Source organism: Scylla paramamosain, chromosome 1 (assembly GCF_035594125.1).
Source record: "Scylla paramamosain isolate STU-SP2022 chromosome 1, ASM3559412v1, whole genome shotgun sequence".
Taxonomy (NCBI): Eukaryota; Metazoa; Arthropoda; class Malacostraca; order Decapoda; family Portunidae; genus Scylla; species Scylla paramamosain.
In genome coordinates, this window is record NC_087151.1 from 41,317,093 (window position 1) to 41,330,192 (window position 13,100).

General features: G+C 40.9%; 1 protein-coding gene across 1 annotated transcript; it reads left to right on the top strand.

Moving 5' to 3' along the window:
• Positions 1 to 10,589: 10,589 nt before the first annotated feature.
• On the top strand, positions 10,590 to 12,065 carry LOC135105973 (transcription factor EC-like). The gene has a single exon (XM_064014750.1). The coding sequence runs from the start codon at positions 10,992 to 10,994 to the stop codon at positions 11,577 to 11,579; it is 588 nt and encodes a 195-aa protein (XP_063870820.1). The 5' UTR covers positions 10,590 to 10,991; the 3' UTR covers positions 11,580 to 12,065.
• The last annotated feature ends 1,035 nt before the right edge of the window (positions 12,066 to 13,100 follow it).

The window sequence follows — 13,100 nt, forward strand, 5'->3', positions numbered from 1 at the left end:
AATTTTTTATTTCTTAATCTTGTTGCTTTACGTCTTAGTAATTTTAGGTTTGTTGATATGAATTGCAAACAATATATTGAATACGTGAATTTTATTGTTTTAAAACTTTTGTTTATACCTTTTGTTCTATTTATTGATATGGTCCGAGTTGGTCCACTATTGTGGTCCGAGTTCGTAGCGGTCCGATCCGAGTTGGCAATGGTCTCAGAATGCAATATGTGTGAACGCCACCTCAGGCCGTCAGTCTGCCTTGGGTGGAACGAGCCAGGCAGTTGGACAGGCGGACAGACAGACAGATATTTACATTTTTTTTTTTTTTTTTGACGTGGAAAAATTTACCTCATAACATATGCATTAATTCGTTTTTGATACGAGAGAGAGAGAGAGAGAGAGAGAGAGAGAGAGAGAGAGAGAGAGAGAGAGAGAGAGAGAGAGAGAGAGAGAGAGAGAGAGAAATAATAATAATAATATTAACAATAATAATGATAATAATAATAATAATAATAATAATAATAATAATAATAATAATAATAATAATAATAATAATAATGATAATAATAATAATCGGTTTATTAATCTTGTGTGTGTGAGTGTCTGTGTGTGTGCGTGTGTGTGTATGTGTGTGTGCGCGCGTGAAATCTGACAGATACCTGTATTCTCGTCTTGTACATGATCTGGCTCGGCAAACACTATGGGTAAGCAACACCTGTGATCTCCGTAACCAAGATTATTTAAGCGCGGGGTCTGCACACTCATGTAGTAACAGGGTCTCGTGCTGGGAGCGTGAATTAATTGGAAGTGGAGATTGCATTTTGGAACTTAGCATTTAACGTGATTTACGACACAGGAACATTGAAGATGGCGAGATAAAAAATAAAATAAAGAAAAAAAATGTTGGATATGAAGTCCGACTTGCAGTGTGGAATGGTGTGGCGGTGGTGGCGATATAGGAGGAATATCTGAAGTGCGAAGTGATTATCGTGGTTAAAGCACATGTTCAACTTCGTTATCTGATGTAATTATGCATACTATTTCGTTCATAAGCCAATAAACGACATGGTAAAAGAGATCTGACCAATTACTGAGTTTTATTTAGAAACATCTATTACTCCTGACCACTTGACTCATGGTTCTCGACACGGCTCGCCACCTCTTGTCTGTCATTACGTAGGCAACACCCACCCGCCATATCTCGGGCATCCACACATTGTAGATCTGCATGTTGTATCATCATTGCGTATTCTTCAGTGATGCAAAAAGCCCAACAAATAGCCGATCGAGTATGTTGTGTATCTTTGTATTACATATTAACACACACCGATGCAATGCTTGTCTGTCCACGTCGATAAGCACTGATGATGCGACATGTGAGTACGCAACAAATGGAGACCCGCCTTTAGATATCCCAATTAAGAGGTAACCGCATGAAGTTGCAAATTGGGATGGAGGTATCAGACTTTCGTACATGAGTTATGCAGATCAGGATATAAAAATGAGAGCAGGTACGTGATGATGGTTGATTTGGGTTGAGTCTCCCGCGTGCTGTGGTAAAGGATGAAAGAAGGACGCTCGTAATATTGAAAGTTGTGTGTCAATGCTTTTCAATATACCTTTTATCACGTTGTGTGACTAAGTATACGGCTGGACACAGGATAACTAGATAAATAAATAGATAAATAGATAAATAACAAATAAGTGCAAATATAATTAGGTAAAGTATACAGATGTGAAAATTATAGAAATACACAAGGAAAGGAATGAGTAAATAAATAAGCGAATATATATATATATATATATATATATATATATATATATATATATATATATATATATATATATATATATATATATATATATATATATATATATATATATATATATATATAAATGGATACGAAAATGTTACCTCTTGCACCTGTTCTTGAGTCTTGAAGCCACATTTCTCTCTCTCTCTCTCTCTCTCTCTCTCTCTCTCTCTCTCTCTCTCTCTCTCTCTTCCCCTTTTCCTCCTGACAACCTGACTGATACTGTTTATTTTTGTGGAATTTTGAATAAAAAAAGTAGAAAGAGGAGGAGGAGGAGGAGGAGGAGGAGGAGGAGGAAGAGGAGGAGATAAAAAAAAGTAGAAAGAGGAGGAGGAGGAGGAGAAGAAGAAGAAGAAAAAAAAAATAAATAAAATGAAGAAGAAGAAGGAAGAAGAAGGAGGAGATGAAGATGAAGATGAAAATGAAGATGAAAATGAATAACTCCTTGTGAGAGACCATCAAAGTGAGCCAATTGACGTGTCCGGAAATATGGATTCAGAAACACATCATTTTTTTTTTTTTCCCTTGTCATTCTGTCCATCAGTAGGCGTCTCTGTTCATCATGTACGGGTAGATGCCTTAAAACTCAAGAACAGTCAGCACGTGGTCTGATTAATGTGTTGGTTTGGTGGTTATTGCAGTGGAAGTAATGTTTTTGTGTTCATTTATCTCTATATATTCATCTATTCATTCATTCATTCATGTGTGTTTTTATAATTTTCGCATATATATTTTATTTCCATATTTATTCATTTATATATCCATCTATCTATCTATCTACCTATATAGTATCAATCAACCAGTAAGTCATTCATTCAATCAATCACTCAATCTATCTATCTATCTATCTATCTATCTATCTATCTATCTATCTATTACAGTCTGAAGTTCTCTGTGTATATGACACTTTACTTTCTATCTCATTTTATTTTATTTTATTCATTTCATTTTCCATGATTCATTTTGTTCCCTGACTGGGTGCATGAAGTTATATTGACAAATTACTGTTGCTCTGTTATCTGTGGAATATGTTAGGATAGAAATGGAGCAAGAAAACATGAACAATGAGTGATAACAGAGCACCAAAACATACTACTGCGCGTGAGAGTGTTTTATATTCATAGATTTTACGTATTACCAACATCGGTATGAAGTTTTATTGACTTTATCATCATCGTCATCATCATCAATCATCATCATCATCATCATCACCAGGCTCTATGATTTCTGTGCAGGACAAACGCTTTCCTCAGTCCTCTTCGCTCATCTCTGCCTGTCTGGTCCACAGAGTTTCAACCCTGTAAATAAATCATAATCAACGCTACAAGGAAGGAAAAACTGTTTGATTGACTGGTTGACTGATTGACTAGTTGTGATAAGGCACCGTAACATTAAGATCATACGACACAAAGGAAGGAGGAACTATGTAACTTAAAACCTGTAAATAAATCAGCACTACAGGAATGGAGAAATTGATTGATTGACTGACTTTCTTTATCCTTTTAGTCATTCTCCTTTGTACTGATTTTAATAGATCTATATCCTTTCTGTAATATAGGGACCAGAACTGCACAGCGTAGTCTAGATGAGGTCTGACCAGCGCCATATATAATTTTAATATTACTTCGGGCATTCTACTTTTAACACTCCTAAAAATTAATCCTAATATCCTATTTGCCCTGTTTCTGGCCTCTATGTATTGCTTTCTTAGACGGAGTTCAGAGCTAACTATAACTCCTAAATCTTTTTCGTACCCTGAACCTGCCAGAGTTTCATTGCTTATTGTGTACCTATTGTGTGGGGTTTCCTCTACCTACGCTAAGTACTTTGCATTTGTTGATATTAAACTGCATTTGCCATCTGTCCGTCCATTCGTTCATCCTATCAAAATCTGCCTGCAAGGCGATGGCATCCGATTTCTGACCTATCTTCGTGCCAGCCGCAAATTTACTAACATCACTACTAATTCCACTATCCAAGTCATTGATATATATTAAAAAACAACAATGGCTCTAATACTGATCCCTGTGGCACCCCACTAATTACATAACCCAACTCGGATTTAGAGTCGTTTATTACAACTCTGTCGCCTGTCGCTTAACCATGACCTTATCCAGCCTACTACATTCCCATCTATCCTGTGTGCCCTAACCTTTCTCAGGAGCCTCTGATGCGGTACCTTGTCAAACGCTTTACTAAAGAGGGAGGATATCTAACTTGCACCCTGTAAACACGACAACACTATATCGGAAAGGAAAAAAACTGACTGATTGACTGGTTGGTGGTGTAGATACCAGCTTAACTCATCTTCTCTTTACGCCTGATACCAAACCAACACAGTCCTCGCCTTGTCCTACAACTTTCTACAAGGCAAATAATAATATAAGCTTCTTCGTGTGACAAATAGTATCTCTTATATGATTTTATTGCCATAAGTATGAGCTCAACAGATTTCAGGGAAGTTCTTGGGGCTTTCAAGGATGTTTTCATGACTCTACCTACCAACCGAGGCGCCAGTCTTGTGACACGGCCACCGTGGACCTCCACTCCCTCTTTCTTGCCAGCTATCACCACAACCTCCGCTACATCCATAATCCATATCTTCCACCATACTATCTAGGAATTTTATTTTCTGATGTCCTCTCTTTCTCTCGTTCTCTTTCCACTCTTTCTAATAAACAGACTCTTTTGAACCCCTTTTCTCTAAGCACATAATAATAATTCAAAAGTGTCTCGTGTCAATACTTTTTGCAATACTTGTTAGGTGTTCAATTTAAGTGCTGTACCTCTCTCTCTCTCTCTCTCTCTCTCTCTCTCTCTCTCTCTCTCTCTCTCTCTCTCTCTCTCTCTCTCTCCAATTTTTTTTCTCTTTTACTTGTGAGTCACTATACAAATCTCCTAATTCCACTTTCTTTCATTTCTCTTCTGCCTCATAACCAACAGGTATTCTGAACCAGCTGATAGTTAGGATGGAATTCCATTACCAACACGTGTCCTTCAATGTTAAAGATCGCACTTCTGATGAACTAGGAAAAAATCATTTTAGAACGCTGTGATATTGTGATCAGCTGAAAGCATACACTAATAGAAAAGTGAGATACCTGCCATTTCTGTGTGTGTGTGTGTGTGTGTGTGTGTGTGTGTGTGTGTGTGTGTGTGTGTGTGTGTGTGTGTGTGTGTGTGTGTGTGTATAAGCAATTAATAGATAAAATATGTCTGAATATCATCTTATATGCCTTTCGAAGACATAGTGAGGATAACGGGACTCTCATTATACTCGTAGTCACCGTGGTATCAGAAGCGGTAAGTTTGACTTTTTCCACATATTTAATGCTTCTGATGGGAGGAGAGGCATCAGATGCTCATTGCTGGTGTGGCGTTCACGTAGTGTTGCTGGTGTTGATGTTATGTAATGAATGTTGATTGCAGTGGATATTTTACACTTCTGAGTTAGTATTATAGTGTACTTAATTTTTGAGGTTTAATGATTAAATAGTTATATTTCAATTCTATCTGTACTGGCTGCTCAATGATATTTAACGTTCGGAAAGGGTAACCAACATAACAAAGAGTCTTAAGGTTAGGTCTGCGTGTGAAATGTGCAACAATGTATATATATATATATATATATATATATATATATATATATATATATATATATATATATATATATATATATATATATATATATATATATATATATATATATGCATCTTACTTCAGAAGATTAAGTGTGAATCTGTTCAAAATATTATGCCATATCTTTTGCAGTCAGTTGGCAAGCCATTGCGATGACGCCAATGTAAGATAAACAACACATGAAGGAAACATATAAGAATGTGGTATATTCTGTGATAATTTGAGATTTTTCTTATGAAAGCTTAAAAATATTCACAGATTATGTTACATTAAACAGAGGAAAATGTGGACAACAGCAAACCCAGAGAAGAAAAGAAGTGACACTGGGAGCTCCATGTGGCCTGGGCCTTTATGGAATATCTTACTAATATGCAACACACACACACACACACACACACACACACACACACACACACACACACACACACACACACACACACACACACACACTTTACTATTAATATATAATTTTCATATTGTTACTGTTGTTTTTATGTCTGATCTCTCAAGTCTGGTTTTGATAGTGGAGACAGATCTTTATCAATGTATTTCTTACTTGTTTTTGTACTCAATTTTCGATTTTTTTTTTTATATAATTTCACAAAATAGATCTTTTATAATTAAACTAGAATTCGATAAGCACTGAGTTTGCATGGTGGCTTGCATCTTCTCCCCTTTCATGTCCCGCCCATCCCCCAGGCTCCAGCCAGGGAACAGGCGCCAGTGTCTCAAGGTGAGGACCGGACACTCTTGTACTCTGACATGCAGAGTTCCGTAGCGCGATGTTGAGAGAGAGTGATGTTAAGTGGTGTGCACACGCTGTAGATGATTTATTATTATTATTTTTTTTGTGCCCGAAATGTTTTTTTTTTATTTATTTATTTCTTTCTTTCTTTCTTTCTTTATTATTTTTTTTTTTTTTTTTTTTTACAGAAAAGTCCCATTAACAGGTCGTGACTTTTTCCAATCAGCTCCCGTAATCAAATGCATTAGTTCTATTAGCCACTAAGTAAAGTGACGGTCGCCTTGGATAAGCATGTCCCAGCACTGCAACACCACTTTCAAACACTTCGGCGCCTCAGCTTTATTACTTTCAATAGATTCTGCTGGAGGTTATTGGGGTGTTTTCATGATTGTACTGATAGTTTAACAAGGAGCAAGGATTCAAGACACTTCTCCTTTGATTCAGGCCAATTCTTCTAGTGCTAGTCTTTTGGGAGTGGGTTTTTATTCTCTTTAATTTTTATTTGCTTACTTGTTTTTACTCCTTGACCAGAGCACCGCTTACTTAAAAAAAAAAATCAATGAAAGAGAGAAAAAAAAATAAATAAATACTACTGATTAATCTCTATTGCCCTTGAAAATACTTTTTTGAGAAGCGTTTCAGAATACTGGGCCTGATCGCTCCAGTCTTCACTAATTCATCCCTCCCATACTGGTACATCCTGGAACAGACTAGTGTATCCTGGAATTGAACGGACCTTTATTTTGTCTTTTTTCTCTTTCTTTCTCGCGCTCTCTCTCCCTCCCTTGCGAGCCTGTACACCTTCAAAGTCGTCCTGACAACTCACACCAACCTACGCTTCTCTGTTGCCGTGGCCTTGGCGCGACGCTAAGAAACGATTAATCTTTTTATGCAGGTGCGAATTTAAAGACCTTGTAAGATCACCAGCCACATTAATACCGATAAAATGTCACACTGCTGGATTCTTTTGTTTTGCGTGGCGAGAGAGAGAGAGAGAGAGAGAGAGAGAGAGAGAGAGAGAGAGAGAGAGAGAGAGAGAGAGAGAGAGAGAGAGACCCTAAGATAAACACACATGGGTAGGTCAAACGAAGAGGGCGACGGCCCTGTAGGGTCTTACACGAGCATAGTAACACATTCCGGTTACTCCCGGTTCACCACATTTACACCCATTACCACACACACACACACACACACACACACACACTCTCTCTCTCTCTCTCTCTCTCTCTCTCTCTCTCTCTCTCTCTCTCTCTCTCTCTCTCTCTCTCTCTCTCTCTCTCTCTCTGATATACCTTTTGACCTTTAGTATCCCGTAGTTACAAACAACCACTAATTGTAAACCACACACACACACACACACACACACACACACACACACGTGGCATGCTTCCAGCCGACCTTGGGTGTCCTGCGTGCGCCACGTGGACTGGTGCGCCACTCCTTCATCACATACGGCGTGGCATACTTTCTAAAGGACATAAGAACATTAAGAGGAGTTGCAAGAAGCCTGTAAGCCTACACGTGGCGGTTCTTGTATGAAACAAAACCAATGTCCAGCGATCATTACCATTCATACAGGTATCTAATAATCTCTTAACAATCATTAACGCTGCACCAACCAACCACCACGCTTGTTTGAGGGTCAGTTCATTCCAGTCTCGGTTTTTTAATCTAACTTCATCAGTCATGGATCCACTGGCCTCACACGATCACCACTTATATGATAACTGCCACACGACCACTGCATCATCCCCTTTATTTCACTGTGTTACATATCCATCCTTCATGACAGTTAAATGCGCTGTAAACATCTTAGCTTTTGAGAGAATCAAGAAATGCTATAATGGTAAACTCTCTCTCTCTCTCTCTCTCTCTCTCTCTCTCTCTCTCTCTCTCTCTCTCTCTCTCTCTCGTTTTATTTCCGTTATATATTCGTTTGTTTGCATATTTATTTATTTATCATTATTATAATTTTTATCAGTTGATATTAACATACCATAGTTGCTTTTTGAAGGAGAATTCGCTGCGACATTACTACGTCTTTGGTTGAATGAAGTTTGAGTAGGAAAGAAGATATGAAGAAACTGATTCCTGCACAGCATGTTACACGACTGGGATAGACTTCGTAATAAGCTTTAATGCATGTTCAATTGAGAACTATAATTGGAGATTAATCATATCTATAGATAGTTTTAGGTTTTATAATTTTTTTCTTACAGAGGATGCTACATTGTTTAGGTTTATATTGGCATGTTAAGGCTTTCCAGATGTTCTCTTATTTTTATGTTGCTTCATTACCCGCCATCTCTCTCTCTCTCTCTCTCTCTCTCTCTCTCTCTCTCTCTCTCTCTCTCTCTCTCTCTCTCTCTCTCTCTCTCTCTTCATATATCAGTTGGATGCCTCCTCGTTGGCTACTCATCATTCGCTCCTGAACGCCGTCCCTCCCGGCACTGCGGTTCTCGACAAAACTACTTATGTAAATAAGTCTCGGTCATAGTTCTCGGGGCTTAATTTTTGAGGCGAGAAAGGACAGGTATGCAAAGAATAGTATAGATATAAGACTAGATATAAGAATCTCATAATTGTAATGTTCCTACACTCAGTGTTAAAACTGAGTGCGAGGTCTGTTCACGCCATCCCGACAAGGTGCGTTGCCCCGCGTGAGGCAGGTCCAGTGACATGGTGAACTGCGTAGAAGTGAGGATGATGATGATGATGATGGTGATGATGAAGATGACTGCAAGTAATGCCTTTCAAGAAACCTAACTGTGTTCACTGTAAACATTTTAGGACACTGCTACAGAGGAACAGTTACATGGACTTAATATTCAAGACATGTGCAGCAGATGATGTAAGCAAGTTTAGAGGCCCCCTGCTGATTAACCTTGTGGGTGGAAGGCATCACGCCTTACTGTGGACTATTATTTAAGCTATTTCTGACGCCTTTCTGATGGAAGGGGAGCCGAAGCCAGTGTATACTGTGGTGTGAACCCATGTGACGCTGCCATCGTAGCCGCGTGCCAGCTGCAGGTGTCTTGCAGGCAGTCTCTACGTCACTATTGCGTAATGTCTAGTCGTGCCTTCCGTAGCTCCACCAACCCCTTCACCTCCCGTGACGTGGTTTCTTTACTGCGGATAATAATGGTAGTTGCCTCTTTTGTATGCATGTACCAAACATTGTACGTTGGTAGTGTGACGTGTGTTGTGGTAAAAAAACAGCGAGAGAAGGACCTGAACCTGCCCACTCCATCCCTGCTATTGATTGGCTGCTCTGAGGGGTGTGGTGGCAAGTGGCCAATGGCGACGCGTGATGGTGTGAGCTAGTAAGCGTCGTGTGACCTTCACGTGAGATCAAATACATGCAAACATGCTTCAGGAAACATTTTCATACATGGATTAAGTGACTAGAGCAAGTGATACGTCAGAGAGAATATAACATATTACTGGAGGAAGCAAATTTGCCGCGTATTGTGGCGTTCAGGGGCTGATTTGCGAAGCATCGTACCCCCGCCAGCCTTCAAACAGCTGTGGAGGGAGGGCGTGTGACGCTGCTGGTGTCGTACAGTTTGGATACAATAGTGGGTATTATAGCGAGCGCGCTTCATTCCTACCGAACTCGCAACACAGCAGCATCAGCAATAGTAGCAGCTCGTCAAGGTAAGATTCCATAGCAATCAGAGTGTCACGGTGAAGTTGCCCCAGCACCTCGGTGGGTCGCGAGAACAGGCTCACGGCGGAGGCTTGTAGTCAAGAAATAACGCTGCATTGCTGGGCGACAAATGCAATATTAAATTATTTTGTGAGGCTTGAGCACTCACCGCTACATATTGACAACCTGGATAAGGGGTATGGCGAGGCGTGAGCTGCATGTTGCCGTGTGCTTGCACAGTGTTTACGGGAACTTAAAATTCTACTTTTATGGACACCGGTGAAAGAAGCGCCAAGGCTGCGTGCAGCGATACCGATTCCTTGAAGGTAGATATGATGCAATAACGATGAGGCGATGCTTTCTTTGAGTCACATTACATAATCTAGGCGATAAGCTTTTTGAGTCAGTAGCAAGGCGCATATATATATATATATATATATATATATATATATATATATATATATATATATATATATATATATATATATATATATATATATATATATATATATATATATATATATATATATACATATACATATATAATTTATACATAGACAAATGCATATGATATATATATATATATATATATATATATATATATATATATATATATATATATATATATATATATATATATATATATATATATATATATATATATATATATATATATATATATATATATATATATATATATATATATATACAGACAAACAGACAATTATACACGCCACGAAAGCATGTTTGTGGCCGCAGGTACGGTGTCCCCGCGCCGTGTGGAGGACAACAGGCTCCTCCCAGCCTGGCAACGACTGGGGTACCCTTTCGGAGACCTTGACACAGACCGTCAGAGGCTGCATTACTTTGTGCCTCGTTGCCATGGCGACGCGGGGATGTTCTTGTCATGCTTGTTTAGCCCACGTTTTTTAAATCACTTAGTGTGAGCATGAGCTCGAGCATGATACTATGAGGTATGCTGCTCGTTAACAGTTTTGTGCTGTATTTGCAGTTCACCTCCCTGATTGAAGTTGCGATTAGTGAATCCTCCTCTGCGTCGCCCACGTAGTGGTGGTGGACTGGTCTCAGGGAGAGAGGGAGCCAAGGGAGCGGTAGCTAACTGCTGCTCGTGCTGAGGGTGGGGGGGGGAGTGATGGACAACATCATCGAGCAGATTCTCAACCTGGAGGCTGAGATGGATGTCCAGAGCTGCTCTGAAGGCGAGCAGGCGTGCGTCAGACCGGCGCAGCGGTCCTTCTCTCAGCCAGACTGCCTGGCACTCCCTTCTTCTCTGCCTCCCTGCCTCAGCTGGGGCGCTCTCAGGCCTTCCAACTCCTACCCGCCAGACTTGTCGCTAGATAAAGAGAAGGGCGCCGCCAGCGACCAGGCATCTCTGGGTCGGGCGAAGGAACAACGAAGGAAGGAGAGCCATAACATGTTTGAGCGTCGGCGGCGCTTCAACATTAACGAAAGAATCCGTGACCTGGGTAAGCTGCTGCCGCGGCGTAGCGAGCCTTACTGCGAGGCGGCACGGTATAGCGCAGGTCACATCCTCAAAGCCTCCGTGGAGTACATGCAGTGGCTCAAGCTGGAGGTGAGTCACTTGTCGGAGGCGGAGGCCAGGCGGCGAGTTCTGGAGCTTGAGAACCATCACCTCCGCTCACGTCTGCAACAGCTGGAAGCCAAAATCCACGGGTTGGGCGCTGAGTCCAAGCCGACCCAGCGGGCGACGCTACAGTAGTCATTGCTGAGGCCCTGTAGTGCTCTTTACGGGACGGCCTCAGATGTACCTCTTTTGTTCATTATCGATTATGAAACAAACTATTTTTTTGTAAAATAAACTTTATTTAGTCTGAGTTTGTGCAATTATATGTGATTAATTTAGGTACAATTAATCAATCGGTACTTAATTGTTTTTGCCGTTGGTATATCGTGGCACCGGTTTACTCAAGTTGTCCGGCGAGGCCAGTGACGGCTAGCAGTGGTCCTTAGATGCACCTGGCGGAGCCACCGCCTCGCACGTCCTTGGAGTTGTTCTGAAACAGTCTATAGCGTACAGCACATCACGAAAACATGAGAAGTTTAGCTTCCATAATATAAGATGTAATCTTTGTTCACCTTTCCAACACTCTCTCTCTCTCTCTCTCTCTCTCTCTCTCTCTCTCTCTCTCTCTCTCTCTCTCTCTCTCTCTCTCTCTCTCTCTCTCTCTCTCTCTCTCTCTCTCTCTCTCTACGTACGCATACATGTATGTATTGTTCGATTCTTTATACTAAAGTATCCCAAAAAAATATTTGCATACGGCACGGAGCACAGCCTCTTTACGCAGGGATGTTCATGACTTGTGAGACGCGTGGTATCCGGATTGGGTGGGACGAGATGGTTCCTGTGTTGCGGCCTGTGGCCTGTGGGTGGTGACGTCGCCGAGGTGCTGGGGTGGTCCCTTGTGAATGGGGAAATAGTTAAGCTGCTTTTAATACTAACAATTCTAAGTTATTTCAAGGGAATGGAAAACTTACCGCATGCGCACAGCTGTGTAGTGACTGCATGCACGGCTAGTTCACATAGAACATAGGTGGTGTTTTTCTTCTGTGTGGATTTATAGTTTTACCGAATGCTGTTTAGACAGTCTGATGTGTCAGTAACTTAAGGATAGTTTCGTGGTGTTTGCAGCCACGAAGAAAAAGGCTGATATGCGTGAGCGACTGTCGCTACCATGCTATTCTCTCGCCTGGTCTGTGGCGCGGGTGTGACCCTCGGTGGCAGGTGCCTTTTTATTCGAACGAAACGGCGGCAGACAGACGACATTTATCACGGAATTTTCGTGTGCGCGACAAAATATTTAAGAGTGTGTGTGTGTGTGTGTGTGTGTGTGTGTGTGTGTGAGATGCTTTTGATGGAGCTGTGATGTCTGGTTTTACTTAAAAGACTTCATACACCTGCTAGACAACACACACACACACACACACACACTATATTCATTCACTCGCATACTCACTGGGACATTCTCTCTCTCTCTCTCTCTCTCTCTCTCTCTCTCTCTCTCTCTCTCTCTCTCTCTCATGTGACAAGTCAAGGCGATTTTTTCTCCTGATTTTATGGTGAGCATGGCAGCGGGCGCGTGGTGTTGATTCCTAGGGCGCGTGATCTGTTGACTTGGTGACGCTTGTATGTGGAGAGAGAGGAAAGAGGGTAAGGGTGCCAAGGGGAAGACGTCAGAAAGGGAAAGTGTGGAGGCTGCCAAGAAGAGACCTAGGGGAGGGT